The following is a 15,196-nucleotide window of genomic DNA, read 5'->3' on the forward strand; positions in this document are numbered from 1 at the left end:
CGTGTCTGCGCAGCTGTTTGTATTCTCTGCAGCTGATGAAAATATTCATTATCTTGTTAGCTGCCGCGGCGCAGGAAGTTCGGATTTGCATTTCCACAGCTAATCACGCGGCACAAACAGAGCCTGGCACCCAGCAGCAGTAATTGGGCAGAGCCGCGCGGCACCCACGCGGGGAGCCCCCCCCCTGCCGTGCCCCTGGGAGCAGCACCGGGGCCTCCGACAGCTCCGGGAGCAGGAGGAGGAGGAAGGCAGCAGGTGTAGGGCTGGGGTTGTACGTGTTGGTGGGGTGGGCGATGGTGAGGGTGAGCGTGGGCAGGGTGACCCAGACTCGGAAGGGAGAGCAGGTGGGAGGGTCGTGGCCGCCAGCACGTGGGGCCGGGGACTTCCCGTGGGGATCCGGGGATGCTGGGCCCTTGGAGGGGCTGGTCTGGCACCTTTGGGGACAGCCCTGTCCCCCCATGCAGCTGCTGGGCCGATGTGAGGGGGTTAAGTGAGGTGTTCAGAGCCCACGCTGCGCGAAAAGTTCGTGGCCACAGCCTGCTCACGAGCCCCGAGGGAGGGAAAGATCCAACACTGGAGAGAAGGGGAACAAGCCCATACAGCAGGGAAAGAAACACGGGGCACTGCTGCCCTCCGGGGCCTGGCAGCAGCACGGTGATGAGCTCTGTCCCCTCCCTGTCACCGCTGCCTCCCCAGCGCTGGCACCACCAAGCCCGGCTTCGCCTTGCCAAGCGCTGGAGCACCCGGGAGGTCCCGCGCACGGGGCTGCGGGGAGCAGTCCTCGGGACGGACTCGCTGACCCGTTCGGCTTCCCCATCCCTGACTTTTACGGTGCTAATTATAGCCGGTGTTATTGCACAGTTAATCTGTGTTATTAAGAGATGTGGTGGAAATTGGTTTTATAATAATAACAGCTCAGATTTATAAAGTACCGTGCGTCCCAGGGGGTCCTCGCCAGCTTTATGGCCGTAGAGCGGTGCACAGGCTTGCGGAGGCGAATTGCTTCTCCCTTTCCCCTGCTCCAGCACAGGGTGCAGCCCCTCCTGGGCACGGGGCAGCCACACAAAGGTCAGGGAGCAGCGAGGGCTCTGCACCCACCTGGGATCAGTGAAAGTAAGGGTTGTGTCCAGCTGGAAAGAGGGAAGGGACTGGGCTGGGAGGCTTTGAGGCAGCGACCTGCGACCATCCAGCTTTGAGGTGTGATAGCCGGGGCTCCCAGCATGCTGCAAGTGCCTCCTTGGCGGCCACCAGCAGCATGAGCCGTGGTTTTGTGCTCTGCAAAACTCGTCCCAGAGCAGGCTCCTGCTTGCACCATGGACACTGCTCTGCGGCACCTTGGGGACCGGGCTGGTGCCAGCTCATCACTGCTCTTCCTCGCTAGTGCCAGCGCTTGTCACCGAAGCTTCACCCTCCAAGGACTAAATCAGCTTGATACTGCCTTAGCCATGCGAGTCCTTGCTCCAGGTGATGCAGTCGGGAGCAGGCAGCAGCACGGGGGTACCTGAGCGCTGCACGGCCCCGCCAGCTGCCGAGCCGTACCGCTGCTAGCAGCGGGTCTTGGGCGCAGCCCTTGGTGCAGCAGGAAATCATGTCTTGTCTCTTCCCCATCCTGAGGAATCTCCCCACAGACCGAGGATTTGACATTCCTTGTGTTTCTCTTGGCTGTGTAAACCCGAAGGCAGGTGGGCAGCAGGGACCCAGCACCGCCCGCCCTCCTCCCTGGCCTCCGGCGATGCTCGTGCATGCGCGCGGAGTCTCCCACGGGCTGTTGGGCTCGATAACAATTTCCTCGTGATGGAGGCTCCGGGCATTTGTGCCAGCTCATTTCCCCCAGCGCAGGCTGAAGGAGCCGTGTGGCTGACGGAGCGCCAGGCGCATGCAGAGCAGCAGAAAGCAGAGCCTCCGTGCCGCTGCCCCAGCTTTCGGGGACCGCGCCGCTCGCCAGCTGCAGCTTTACCAGAGGGCAGCAGGCGAACATCTGGAAGGTGTGATGGCACTGTCACTTGTCATTAGGCGGCCCCGCAGCCCGGGTGCAATGGCACACAGCCGGGCAGGGAGCTGGGAGGAGGGAAGCAAAGCGAAAGATGCTCCTGGAGCCCAGCGCGGGGCTTCGTTCTCCCCTGGGAGGTCGAGGGGCTGCAGGTGCCCTCACCCCGCCCCAACGCGACACACATGTCGTTTCACGGCTTCCATAATTAACTTCACACGCAGAAACCTCCCTTTGCAGATGCGGTAGCAAATTTCAGCTAATTAACCATATGGTCTCGGCTGCCTGGCAGAGCAGGGGAGATGTCGCTTACGGCCGCGTCCTGCGCCCTGCCCTGCCCTGGGGGCTGCCCTCACCTTCCCCCAGCATCGCTGGAGCCCCCCAGGCTCTGATGGGGCACCCCACAGGGATGGGGCACCCATGGGACCCCCCTGGCACGGTCCAGCCCCACACGTGGAGGCTGGCACAGCTGGAACCTGCGCCGGCACACGGCAGGCGCCGCACGGAGGGGATGCGGGTGCGATAGCGGCGTTGAAATGCCTTTGTCAGGGTGCCAGCGTATGAAATGTGCGGTGATATTACAGCCCTGCCACCGCCTGTGGCTGTTTTTCCTCTGCTTCTAATGACTAATAGAGAGAAGACAAAACAATTTCTATTAGTTTCTCCCACGCCGCAGTGGGTTTCTTATTTTCCAAACCTCATTAGGGTTTGTAATACCGCAGTGGTAGTCGAGAGCAGTCCGAGCCACCCTAGGGCGAAGGAAGAGCCGAGGAGATATGATGTGTTGCCCAGCCTCAGCGCTGCTCCTGGCTCGCTTCCAGCGTCTCCTCTGATTCCTTTCCAAACTCCGACGCCTTATCTCCATCTTAAAGGTTAATGATGACGCTTAGGAGAAAAAAACGCTTAAGATCCCCAATTGTTAAGAGAACGGATGCCTGTGCTGGGCCGAGAGCTGGGTCTGCGTCTACGTCGGGAAGGCGAATGCTGTTTGAAAGGCAGTGCTTGTGCTTCCCCGCGGGCTGTAGGAGTGTGGGGCTGCCTGGCAGAGACGCTGGGCAAGGGGCTGCCGGGGGGTGTGTGGAGAGGCCACGGGCTTCGGGTGGCTGTTTTTGGCAGCTGTGCCCAAATCCCACAGGGGTCGGCCACACGTCGGGCACCAGCCTCGCGCCGGTTCCTTGGGAAGTCCCAGCGTGCAGCCCTGGCTCCTCTGAAGTCAGTGGGAGTTTTGTTATTTGTTGCCTCATTACAAATAAGCCTAATGAAACTGGCAGGCACGGAGCTGCTTGAGCAACGCTCTGGAAATGATTGCAAACAGCACCCAAAGCAAGCCGCGGGAGGGGACCCGCAGCCTTGGCTCGGCTCAGCGCCCAGCTCGTGGTGCAGAGAGGAGCCCGGCCCTGCTCGGAGCTGCTCGGACACAGAAACCCATCCCGGCTCGCTCCGCGGGGGCTCCCTGAGCTGCCCCAGGACGTCCGTCTGTCCGTCTGCGTGGCACCTTCCCACCCAACTCGTTACAAAGCTGGAACTTGCTGAGCTGATGGAAGCCGACAGGGTCAGCCCCGGCGGCTGTCAGCGATGCTGATCTAATGGGGGAAGGCACCTCGAGCAGCGGCGACACGGAGCAAGACACGGATCCTCCTGGCAGGCACTAAGCAGCTCCAGCCCTTCGCAAACGGGCTGATGCCTCGTTAGCCACATCAGTTGTTGGACATCTCCAGGACCTTCCCGTTGAGCAAGGGTGGCACGAAACCGATGTGGCCTGGCCCTGGCACCGGCTGCAGGCAGCGGTGGAGCTGCTGCTGGGCAGAGCAACAGGCAAGCAAGGTCCAGGCCTCCGCTCTCTTCCCTTTCTCCAGCCAGGGATGAGTCCGCTTTTCATCTCCACCTTCTCACTCGTACACTTTTTTTTTTTTTTTTTACTTTTCTTGAAACCTCTTGCAGGAAATCACCTCTGAGCATAGGTTAAGCATCAGAAATTTCAGTCCCAAAGGGAATCATCTGTATATTTGCAAAGTTGTGAAAAATAAGAGCTTTTGCATGGAATTCCTCTTGCAGCGCTGACTCCGTAATGAAGGCATAAATCCAGCTTTGTATACCTGAGCCCTGCCTGCTCCATAGGCACGAGGCGTTGCTGTGGGAACCGCAACTTTCCGAATTTGTTTCCACTCCGCTCTCTGTTTCAGCACATTCCCAACAGGCACTCCAGAGGTAGAAAGATCCACAGCCTGCCGCAGGATCTCCCCCACAGGAGAGGCGGTTTAGTGGAATAAATAAATAGCTGCATAATGGGGAGAGAAGGGAAAGGGGAGAGTGGGTGGAGGGGGGGATAACAGGGCGGGGGTAAGGAGGCGTTGGTTGCTGGTGGGGGTGCTGGTGCTGCCCTGCGTGGCGGGCTCTGGGGCTGCGCACGGGGGATTTGCGGTTTTGGAAGCGGAGCCGCTGCTGGGTGCAGGGGCAGAGCCGGGGAGCTCGGCTGCGTGCTGGCTGCTGCCGGGCGTGCTCCTGCTGCGCCTCCCGGGCAGGGGGACGGGCACTGGGTGGCTTTCTCTCGCCTTTCCCCTGGAGCTGAGGGTAATGTGAGTGCCTGGCCAATTTTGCATCTTCAGTTTCGTTGTTTCTGCTGGTCAGACCATGTGCTGTTGGCGAACCTCTTGCAGCAGCAGGTCACCCCCACCCGCCGTCCCCAGGCTGGCCGTGATGCAGAGCAGGATCTCCTGTCCCATCGCTTCCTGCTTCCCCAGCTCCCTTCCCCCAGCAGATTCCTGCGTGTTTCCTTGAGAAACAGCTTCAGGAGAGGATGCATTCAGGTCTTGAAGTCCATGTCGAGATGTCCTTTGCCGGCTGTCACCATCATCGCGCTGTGTCCAGGTCCCCTTGTGCCCACCCTCAGTCCCTGCCAGTCTCCGTCCCCAGAGGCTTTCAGGGCTGGTCTGGGGGCTCAGTCCGAGGGGACGCTCCAAGGCAGGGCACGGCACCGAGCCCCAAGCGCACGGCACGTGCCGGACATCGTGCCCTGGGACGAGGAGCACGGTGCGTGCCCACCGTCAGCTGAGGATGCTCTGCGGCCCCAGCGCTCAGGTGATTTACCTCCCTGGAACACCTCAATTTAAATGCTAATTCTCCCTGATCTGAGGGGTGAAGCGGCTGGTGATTATTGTCAGGCTGTTTACTGCTGGAGCAGCGCACAGCGGGGAGGTGGCAGGGAGGGATGGCAGTGCAGGGACAGGTCTTCTCCACGGTGCCAGCACCGAGCAGCCGATGGAGGGCTGGGGACAACGGCCGTGGCCGTGCTGTGCCACCCCGTGAGTCTGTCCTCGCTCCCCCAGCCCCGCCTGGCCATGCACTGCTGCAACCCATGATGAGCACCAAAAGTTTGGGAGCTGTATGGGACCCCAGGGCCTGGCAAAACCTCCTCAGTCTCCTCTGCCTCCCTCCTCATCACACAGCAGGGGACCTGCTGGCGTTAATGACATTTGGAGTAAATTTGGCTACTTCGCAAGGTTCGTGTTCAGCCCTTATAATTCACCCGTGGCTGAGGTCAGGGAGACATGTGGGGACACCTGCGGTGTGCTTGCTTTTCCCAAAGTGGCTGTGGGAACAGGACACCCTCGTTTCTGTCTCCCAGTGACTCTAGATGATATTTTTTGCAAATTCAAGTGAAAAAGAAGGGAGCTATTTCTGAACATCCCCTCCGCAAGCTGGGCTCTTGTGAACTTAGAGCCACCCCAACAAAAAAACTTCACTGAAGGGAATTTGGGTCAAAAGCTGGCATTAAGCAACCTCAGATCCATTGTCCCCAAGCCACTGCAGGTCAGAAAGAAGCAAGATTAATAAATTATTCTTGCTGGGGAAGGCGTCCTGGCTGGCTTACATAGCAGAGCTCTGCAGAAAGCGCAATCCTCGCGTAGTCACTTTGCTGAACATAACCACCCTGGATGATAATGTGATTAACATTTGTAGCTGTGCCGGCTCAGATAAGGGTAATTAAATCTCACGCTTCAGGGCATCAGCTAATCACTTGTGGGGTCATTTTTTATTTTTTTTACCCCTTCATGAATATATTTGCCCGGCTGCCGCGATGCGCTGTGAGCATCCGCTGCCAGCTGCGGGCGGAGGCAGAAGCTGGGCTCTGGCTTTCACGTGGCTGCTGCGGGACCTGGTGGCTGTGGCCCCATCCAGGACATCCAGGGTGCTCTGGCTGCTCCCAAATATCTGTGTCAGCACCGCCTGCTCCCCAGGGCTCCTTTTGCTCCGGGACCCCATGGGATGCCACCGCTGCTCCCGGAGGTTCCCCACCCGCTGCGTGGTACGGTGGCAGCGCTGCAGGGACGCATCCCCACGCTCTGCCTCTCCGTGGATTTATTGCCTGACCTTGGGGCGTTATTTAAGGTCAGAAGTCCCCCAGAATCTGTACTGCTTGTATCGAGTTTCTAAAGGGCAGGAGGACATTGGCATGCGGAGCTTTTGCTGCCTGAGCTCTGCCCTTGGTCCTCTGATGTTTTTCAGCAGCATCGAGACCCATTTATCTGGCAGTCCGCTCACCCCGAGGCGGGGAAGTGCTCTGGTCTGGATACTGGGGGGGGGGGGGGGGGATTGGGGAAAGAAGGGAGAAACATTTCCTTCTGCAATGACTCAGTGTCTGTAAAGCACCCCAAGAGCCTTGCGTATCCCTCTGGGTGTGCTGGGAAGCAGGAGTTAACTCAGCGTGCATCGCCTGCAGGTAGCGGCATGCTGTCTGCCAGCTGCGCGAGAGGCAGGGGGGTGCCGGAGGGCAGGGAAAGAGGCAGGGGAGGATGTTGCAGGGCTATCAGCTGCTGAAAGTTTGCTGTTTCTTCCCCTGATCCCACCGTTACAAACTTGGCCCCACGGCTGGTAGGAACCACAAGGGGCCTCCTGCAAACACACCCGCACGGAGGTGCCGGGGCTGTTGCATTCCCTCTGCTTCCTCCGCCCCTCACCTGTGTTTCTGCTCGGAGCCAGGAGCCTGCTGCCTTTGCTCAGTGCTTCCAACGAGCACAAAAGCCTGGCAGAAACTCTTTTTTTGTGCGTTGATGGTGACCGGTGCTGAGCCGCAGGGTTATTAATAAGGAGAGGAGGAAGAGGAGCTGCAGCCCTCTGCCGGCTGCGGGTTCACAGCACACTGCCCGGCACGCCGTGGCCGGGAGCAGTGATTTTGGTGTCCCTGCTCTCAGCCTTCCCCAGCACGGTGCAGGTTTGCAAGGCGGCCCCATCCCGGCAGCTCGGCGATGCTGGTGCCCACGCAGCGCTGCGGTCAGCCCCGGGGGGCGTCCTCACGGGGGTGGCACGGGGCAGGATGCGTGCGGCTGGCGGTGGGAGGGGAACGGCGCCGAGCTGCTCCCCGAGAGGTGCGGGTTTGGCGTGGGGGGGGGAGGAGGCGCAGGAAGGGCTCGGTAGCAAACACGTGCCATTGCACTGCTCCTGCTTCTGACACCGCTGCGGGCGTGTGCACGCAGCCGTCTGTGCACAGGCCCTCGCTTGGCTTGGCCCTTGTTTTTCCCCAACCTTTTGACTGCCGAGCACTTAAAGCAAGCGGCACCACAGCCGGCAGCACTGCGGAGCGGGGCTTTTTGGTAAATACCTTTCTGCAGAGGCGTCAGCGGAGACCAGCAGCCGTGCATACAGATTGCCCCCGCACCTCACTCCTCCAGCTGCCTCCCTCGTCTGCACAGACCCCGGACCTGTCCCCTCCACCTCCTTTGTCACCCCACGTGGGCCTCAGTGTCCCCAGTGTCCCCATCCTCACCTGCACCCCATCCTGGCCCCCTCGCAGGCAGGATACAGAGCCAGGCACACCCCTGGTGCTCTCATCCCCCGGTGCAGGGCATGGGGCTGGCCCCTGTCCCATCGGGACGGTCCCCGTGCCCCGGGTGGCAGCGAGTCTCGGTGCTGGGTGAGCCACATCCTGCATTTCGCACCTTGCCCTGCCTGGTAGCTCTGGGGCAAAGCAGCGGAGACGCCGACGTGCCCACGTGCTCCTTCCCGCGTTCCCTAACGGTTTCCCTGATGTTGCAGCCCGTGCCCATGCGGGCTGGCAGTAATTGCAGTCACCCATTTGCAGTGCTAAGGCAGCAAAAGGCTTAGAACAGCAAATCACCGCCCCGCCGCTGGGGATCCCGCCTGTGATCAATGGGAGATTTGTGAGCCTGCGTGTGAGCGAGAGGTTTTTCCCCGCAGACAAATAAAACACTTTTTCTCTGGCAGAGTCTGAAGCGAAGCTCCCGAGATGCGGTCAGGTGCCGGAGGCTTTGAGACGCGGCGCAGGGAGCATCCCCGGGGCTGGCTGCAGGGAGCTGCAGCCCCCTGCTCTCCCCCCGCCATCCTTACGCCTTGCACCGGCCGCATCCTGACCCCGGAGCAGAGGCAGGGACCCGGGGAGGTGCTGCAGCAGCATCTCATCACGCTGACACCCTTGGAGGTGGCCGTGTCCCTGCTCAGGGGATGCTCACGGGATGATGGAGCATCTCTGGCTGCGTGGGGACGAGCTGCGTGAGGGGGGAAAATGGGGCAGGTGGGGGCAAGCTACGGGAATGGGGGAAAACGGTGTGGGTAAGGGCAAAATTCAGAGCTGGTCGGGGGAAATCTGCCCGGAGAAATGCAGCGGGGTCAGGCGATGCCAGCCTGAGGGCTGCAGCCTCCCCCAGCTCCCAGGGCTGACCTGGTTTTGCAGGAACCTCCCCTTTTCAGCTCAGAAACCCTTTTGTTGTGGCTGCAGGAGGACGCGCAGCCTCCTGGCCTATATTTTGGCTCAGAGATCAATATTGAACACCCCCCTTCGTGTTCCCTGCGCAGGCGTGGGGCGTTTTGCTTGCCGGGGGAGGTTTGTCTCCCAGCCCCGTCTGCTCACCATTTCAAATAATTTCTCCAGCATCGTTGTTCTAGAAACAATTCATTAGGGGCCTATTATACAATGTTATACCTGCCAAGGTTAGAAAAGATCCCATACACGTGGTGAAATTGCAGCGTGAGCTGCACGCTTCAGCTTTTTCTGGCGTCTGTCTGTAAATGTGCATTTTTCTCCCCGCTCACCCCGGGGCAGAGCCATGCCCGTGGCACTCCTTGGTGATGTCCCCAGCCTGGCAAGAAGCTGCACGTGGTGGGAAGCGGGCAAATTAGGGCTGTAGGATACTTTTCTCTCTCCCCTCGATGCTGCCTGGCAGCCCTACCATGGCACGCTTTGAAAATCCAGGCCAGAAGCAGCAGACGGGTCCCCAGGCTGGCAGTGTTTCTGCTGGAAAGCAGAGAGACAATGGAGCCGCAGCCCCGGGGAGCTCATTAAGCATCACCCAGGCTGCTTGAAGATGGGGCAGAGAAAAAAAAAACAAAAACGCATCCCTCGCCAGGTTTGCTCCCAGGAACCCACCTGGAGACGTCCCCGGCTGGCCCCGGAGCAGCTCAGCCCCGCCGCCCAGCCTCAGCCCGCGTCCGTGCTTTGCAGTTGTGTTTTTGTCTCTGCAGGGAGAACAACTTCATCAAGGACTTCCCGCAGCTGGCCGACGGCCTCCTGGTCATCCCGCTGCCCGTGGAGGAGCAGTGCCGCGGCGTCCTCTCCGAGCCCCTGCCCGACCTCCAGCTCCTCACCGGTACGGGCACCCCGGGTGCATCGGCACCCCCGGCATCTCGGGGGCCGTCGCGGCACCCTGCCTGCAGAAATAGCACGTGGGCTCTGCGAGCCTGCCCCGGGCAGGCAAAATAGCCAAAAACACGGGGTCTGAACGCCGGCTGTTCCTTTGCAGGAGACATCAAGTACGACGAGGCGATGGGCTACCCCATGGTGCAGCACTGGCGCGTCCGGAGCAACCTGTACCGGGTGAAGCTCAGCTCCATCACCCTCTCTGCAGGTGAGGTTTCTGCCAGCATGGAGATGGCACGTCTGCACGGGCTTCTCATGCAGAGCATCTCACTGGTGTTCTCCATCTCCAGGCTCTGCTCAGGCAGGAACTAATGCTCCCAGTGCTGCTGCAGAGGCAGGCAGGGAGATTTAGAAATACAGAATCATTTGCACTGGAAAAAACCTTCACAATCACCAAGTCATCAGCCTGACCTACCGAGTCCCATCCCTAAACCATGTCCCTAAGTGCCACGTCCACATCTCTCTTAAATACCTCCGGGGATGGGGACGTCCCCGTGCAGCAGGTTTCGTTGCTTGCACGAGCTCCTGGTTACAGGGGAGAAACTGAGGCAGGGAGCGGTGCCACTTGGTTGGGCAGAGGCTGGAGTTGGAGCCAGGACAAGCTGGTGAGCAGCACGATGGGAGGGATTCGTGTGATGCACAGCGTGTGCATGGATGCACGTGTGTATGACAAGCAGCAAATTTGTGAAAAGTGTGGTTTTGAAAGGACCCAAGCTGTAGATGCAGCTCATATAACGCAGGCAGTGTCAGGTGAAGAAGGGGCAGGCGGGACGATCCTGCAAATGCCAAAACATTTCACTTTCTCGTTTTTATAGCTACATATTTTGGTTCAGAAACGCTGAAATGTTTTGTTGTGGCCTGAAATGTTTTGCCTTTTCATTTCAAAACAGCATTTGTTATTTAAAAATCAACCTATTTTTGAAGGGAAAAAAATAGAAAGAAATAGAAAAAGTTTTAGCAGAGAGCAGCCACACAGCCCCAGAATGAAGCAACCTGCTTGGAGCTGAACAAAATCGTTGGGGTCAGCCCCGAATTAATTCTTCCAGCTTTTTCCTTCCACCAGCCTTCTCCTCCGATCAGCCAGCCGGCCAGCCAGGCAGATAACCCCATTTGGGTGACAGATGTGACGTATTTTCTTGCAGTGTGTTTTCAGTGTCACCAACGAAACGAAGCGATGATACTGGCCCACTCCAGCCGGCGTCACAGCGCGGTGACTCCGTGATCTGTGCTCCCTGTAGCGCAGTGTAGCACGGCACCGTCCCTGACAGCAGCCCCGGCCACCTGCACAGGCTCTGCAGGACGCTGCTCGAGGCATCGCCCGACCTGCCTTGGAGCAGAGCGGCCAGAGCCCGGCCCCATGGCTCCCCCTGGGCTGTCCCCAGATTTTGTAGCCACAGCCAGGGGTTGTGCAGGGGATTTACGCAGGGGATGGTCCGCGGTGCCATCTGTAATCCATTCATGCTTGCACCAAGACATCGCTGGCTGTGGTTGCTGTAAAGTAAAGGCCCAGCACGTCCTGTGGGGAACGCACTGCCCAACGTCCCCGCTTCCTGCAGGACGGCCTGGGATTGTGGAGGGCCCATGCTTGTGTGTGCACACGTGTTTCACATGTGCATCCTTGGAAATGTGCTTGAGAATTCTCTCAGGGAGAGGAATCACTGAGGGATGGCAGAGCCGCAGCACGGGGTAAGCAGCAGGTTGTGGATTGCAAGAGCAGAGGCAAAAAATAGAGGCAAGGGGGGGGAACCGCACCTTGTGCCCCCGCAGGGGTCTGCGCGTCCCCCGGGGCTGCAGCTGCCTGCCCTGCCTGGCCCACCTGCCCACAGCGTGCTTCGCTCCCACAGGCTTCGCAAACATCCTGAAGATCCTGACCAAGGACAGCAGCCGGGAGGAGCTGCTCTCCTTCATCCAGCAGTTCGGCTCCCACTACATCGCGGAGGCGCTGTACGGCTCCGAGTTCAGCTGCACCATCCACTTCCCCAGCAAGAAGGTGCAGCAGCAGCTCTGGCTCCAGTACCAGAAAGGTGAGGAGGGCAGAGCCCTAAACGCCAGTCGTTTTAATTCCCATTTCCCGTCGGTCAGCCCCTATCCCTTGTCCCTACCCTCGCTGTCTGGTTCCCAGCCCTGCCGCCGTGCCCCGAGCCCGGGGTGCTCCGGGTGGGTTTATGGAGATGGGACGTAATTGAGCTGTCGCAGAATGGCTTCGTTTTATTGCTTGTGACAATGACGGTCTTTAAGGAAGTGTATTAAATCAATAGCGGACTCATTGTGCTACACTATAAATAACGAGACACATCATTAAACAGGGCAATAAACTTCAGGACTTTGAAGTAATACAATTAGGTTATGTTTATAAAAACTCCCTTATCGCCGTCGCCTTCCATTTGCCAATTCATCTCCCTCCTCCGGGGAGCTCGGGATATTCCCTTGGCCCGACGTCTTTCTGTTGGAAATGTCTGCGGTGTTTCTGGCGGGGTTAGGGCACGTTGCAGGGCTCGGGAGGCCGTGAAGGCGCTTCCATCCCGCCCCGTGTGCGCTGCTGACAGCGGCTCCTCCACTGCCGTCGGCCGAGGCGCCCGCCAGCCCCCGCCGCCCCTTCCCCTTCGCCTCCGTCTTCCCGGCACAGCTGTTCCTGTAGGCATGTGTGTAACACCCCGCACTCATTTGTTTGGGTTTTAAGCTGTGATAAATGAAGTTTGCCACAGCGCTGCCCCTGTTTAGCAGGAGGAAGCGGTGCAGAGGTGAGTTGTGTGCGTACACGCGGTGTTACGAGGCGTTCAGACACCAGTCTCCTGCGAGCCCTTTGTGGATGTGTCCGTGGGGTGCAGGCCTGGAGCAGCTCCCGGTCCCAAGCCCGGGGGTGACGGGATCAATGAGGGCCGCCCGTTCTGTGCCCACATCCTCCGGCACCGCCGCTGCTCTGCGGTGCTGGGGCCACGCGGTGACCGGTGGTGCCACCCAGCCCTGCTGCGAGAGGTCCCCAGTTCCTCAGCCCCTGCAGCCAGATCCCTGGCTCTGGTGAGGGTCCTGGATCCCTGAGGTCCCACGGGGATTTTGTACATCACACACAGCCAGAAGCGTTTTATTTCTGGCTGTGCTGCATTATTTGGGTGCTGGGTGCTGGCTCCCATCCTATTCTTGGTGCGTGGCTCCGTCGTAGAGCAGGGTATGGCAGCTGGCAGGCTTGGCAAGGTTGAGGTAGGTTGGTTGGTGCTGCTGAGGAACAAGGACTGTAATGAGCTCTTGGATGGCCTGAAATGCTCCTGGAAACAGGTTGAGGATGCTCAGGGCTCTTGTGGCTGCCGGGGAGGCCGGCTCCGTGGGTAGAGGAGGGCACCGTGGGGAGCCCAGAGCTCTCTCCTGGAGAAACCACCGTGAAGAGGCAGAGCTTGCGTTTATGATAGACAGATTTTATTCCCAGCATCTCCGCTGATTTACCCTCATTTTAGCAGTGACATAAGGAGGATCTGAACAAATAGCCCCAGCTAGACGGCTCCGGATGCCTTCTCGACTTGGAAACAGCTCTGGCCCGGCAGGCTCCCCGCGGCTCCTTCCAGAAGCGCTCTGAGTGCGTGCATGCATCATCCCCAATAAACACAGCAGCAGGGCCAGGATAACCACGGTTTGTTAGCGAGCAAAGCAGACCAGGAGAGGGGGAGATGAGCGTGTCTGCAGCGTCGCGCAGAATTATTTTAACATTTTAATCAACTCTGTGGCTGCCAGGGCAGCCAGGGATGTGGGTCAGCGCCTGCGCATTGATCCCCGCAGCCAAACGGAGGAGAAAGTGATGCAGGCTCCCGTGGGGGCTGCTGGAAATTTTGTTCCCCCTTTGGGGTGAGCATGCTGCAGGCACCACTGGTGTTCGCAGGCAGCTCTAGCCATAGAAATGCAAAATGAGCTGTTTTGCTGGCGGACACGGTGTGCTGGGGGGCAGAGCTGGTGCTGAGGACAGGAGCAACCTTCCCCGGCGGCCCCAGGGCAGCAGGAGCAGGGGACAGGAAGGGCAGAGCCAGACAGATGATTTATGGGGATTGTTGGGAGGCAGGAGCCCCAGGCGGTGACGGAGCCGCCTGCCCCAGTCCCAAGGGTGTGCAGGAACAAACCCTACAAATGAGAGGCAGCGAGGCCGGGCTGCTGCCCACGTAATGCAGCTGCTGGGTGCCCATGCTGCTCCCCTTCCCGAGCGCACACAGACGCTTCCCCAGGCTCCCCCGAGGAACTGAGTGAGCAAACCAACCTGAACCCAAATTTTATCTCATGCAGAACGATTAAAATTCCATTTTTAGTGCCTGCTTGCTCAGGCTCTGTGCAGCCAAGCCACACTTTAACTCAGACGGGCCTCCGGGCTGGGGGACCTTGAGATCGACCTGGCCATCGATCTGTGCCACGGGAGCCCGCCTCAGTTTCCTCCACCACCAAAGGCAGCATTTAACACCGACGGCACCTCATTAAGTTCCCACCAATTGTGTGAACGTTTTAATTTGGTGGCTGGGGCCAAGGTGACAACCCAGGCCACCTACTGTTGCATTTAAGACCGGGCTGGGTCTGCCTGGAATGGGGTTAAGCAGCAGCCCCGGTGGTGCTGCAGCCGGGGTTAGTGGCTCACGCAGGGGTGCCTTGGCTGTGGCCGAGCAGTGCCTGCACAGCGTCAGGGCTCTGTGTGCCCCACCGGGCCCCGCAGTGAGCAGGCTGGGGCTGGGCGAGAGGCTGGGAGAGGACACAGCCAGGATCGGTGACCTGAGGTGGCCGCACCATCCAACGTCACGCTCAGGAGGTTGGGATCAGTGCACTGCAGAGACACCGTCCCGAAACACGCAGGGGGAAAGGGAGGGATCCGTCCACCAGCAAATAAAGCTGCCAGGGGTGCTTCATCCACCAACAGGGATGTATTGGCTCCCTGGCCCCCGGCTCTGGCTGGATGAGGAGGAGAGCTTGGCTAGGAAAGGGAAGAGCGGCTCTACAGCAACCGCTGACAGCCCCGGCGGGATTCTCCCAGCGCTGTTCTAGCTCGCTCGTTCCCACCGCGCTCCACAAAATGCAGAACAAATGCCTGTAAGTGCTCTGGCACTTAGAGAAAATGGAGACATTATCAGTGGTAACGCGGAGGGTCTCGTCTTGTCAAGCATTTGAGTGACAACTCTTTCCCTTCGCGCCGTGACGACTGGCAGAGCCTCAGCGTGGGAGACTTCTGTTCTCCAGCTGGGAAGAGCTGGGAGAAGAAACGCCGTGCCCGTGGCTCGCTGCCGGGACCACCGAGGAGCTGGGAGAGGGGCTGGAGGAGCAGGGAGCGGTGTCCTCGTGCTCAGGATGTGCAGGGCACAGGTGCAGATGCAGAGGTTCTCAGTACCAAACTCTTGCGTTGCTGCAGTGCTTTAGGTCCTCAGTGCGTGCACTCTTCTTCCCACGTGTCCTGCGAGCAGCAAATCTCTCGAGTGTCCTTGGCTGGGGCTCCCGGGCCCCGCTGGGCACTCAGCACACTGGGTTTTAGAAGTGGCTGAGGCAGGTCTGAAAGATGTTCACTCTCAGGATCTGATCTTTCATTAAAAGAGGCTGTGCTC

The 15,196-nt window shown here is 59.4% G+C and overlaps 1 protein-coding gene across 7 annotated transcripts in view; it reads left to right on the plus strand.

The window, feature by feature from the left end:
• Positions 1-15,196, plus strand: part of ASTN2 (astrotactin 2) — a 348,717-nt gene that overhangs the window by 213,941 nt on the left and 119,580 nt on the right. For all 7 annotated transcript variants that reach the window (XM_013182791.3, XM_066980984.1, XM_066980985.1 and 4 more), the window contains 3 exons: positions 9,464-9,588; positions 9,742-9,846; positions 11,483-11,662. In XM_013182791.3, the coding sequence (XP_013038245.2) occupies positions 9,464-9,588; positions 9,742-9,846; positions 11,483-11,662 (410 nt within the window). The remainder of the gene's footprint in view (positions 1-9,463; positions 9,589-9,741; positions 9,847-11,482; positions 11,663-15,196) is intronic.

Source organism: Anser cygnoides, chromosome 20 (assembly GCF_040182565.1).
Source record: "Anser cygnoides isolate HZ-2024a breed goose chromosome 20, Taihu_goose_T2T_genome, whole genome shotgun sequence".
NCBI classification, from domain to species: Eukaryota; Metazoa; Chordata; class Aves; order Anseriformes; family Anatidae; genus Anser; species Anser cygnoides.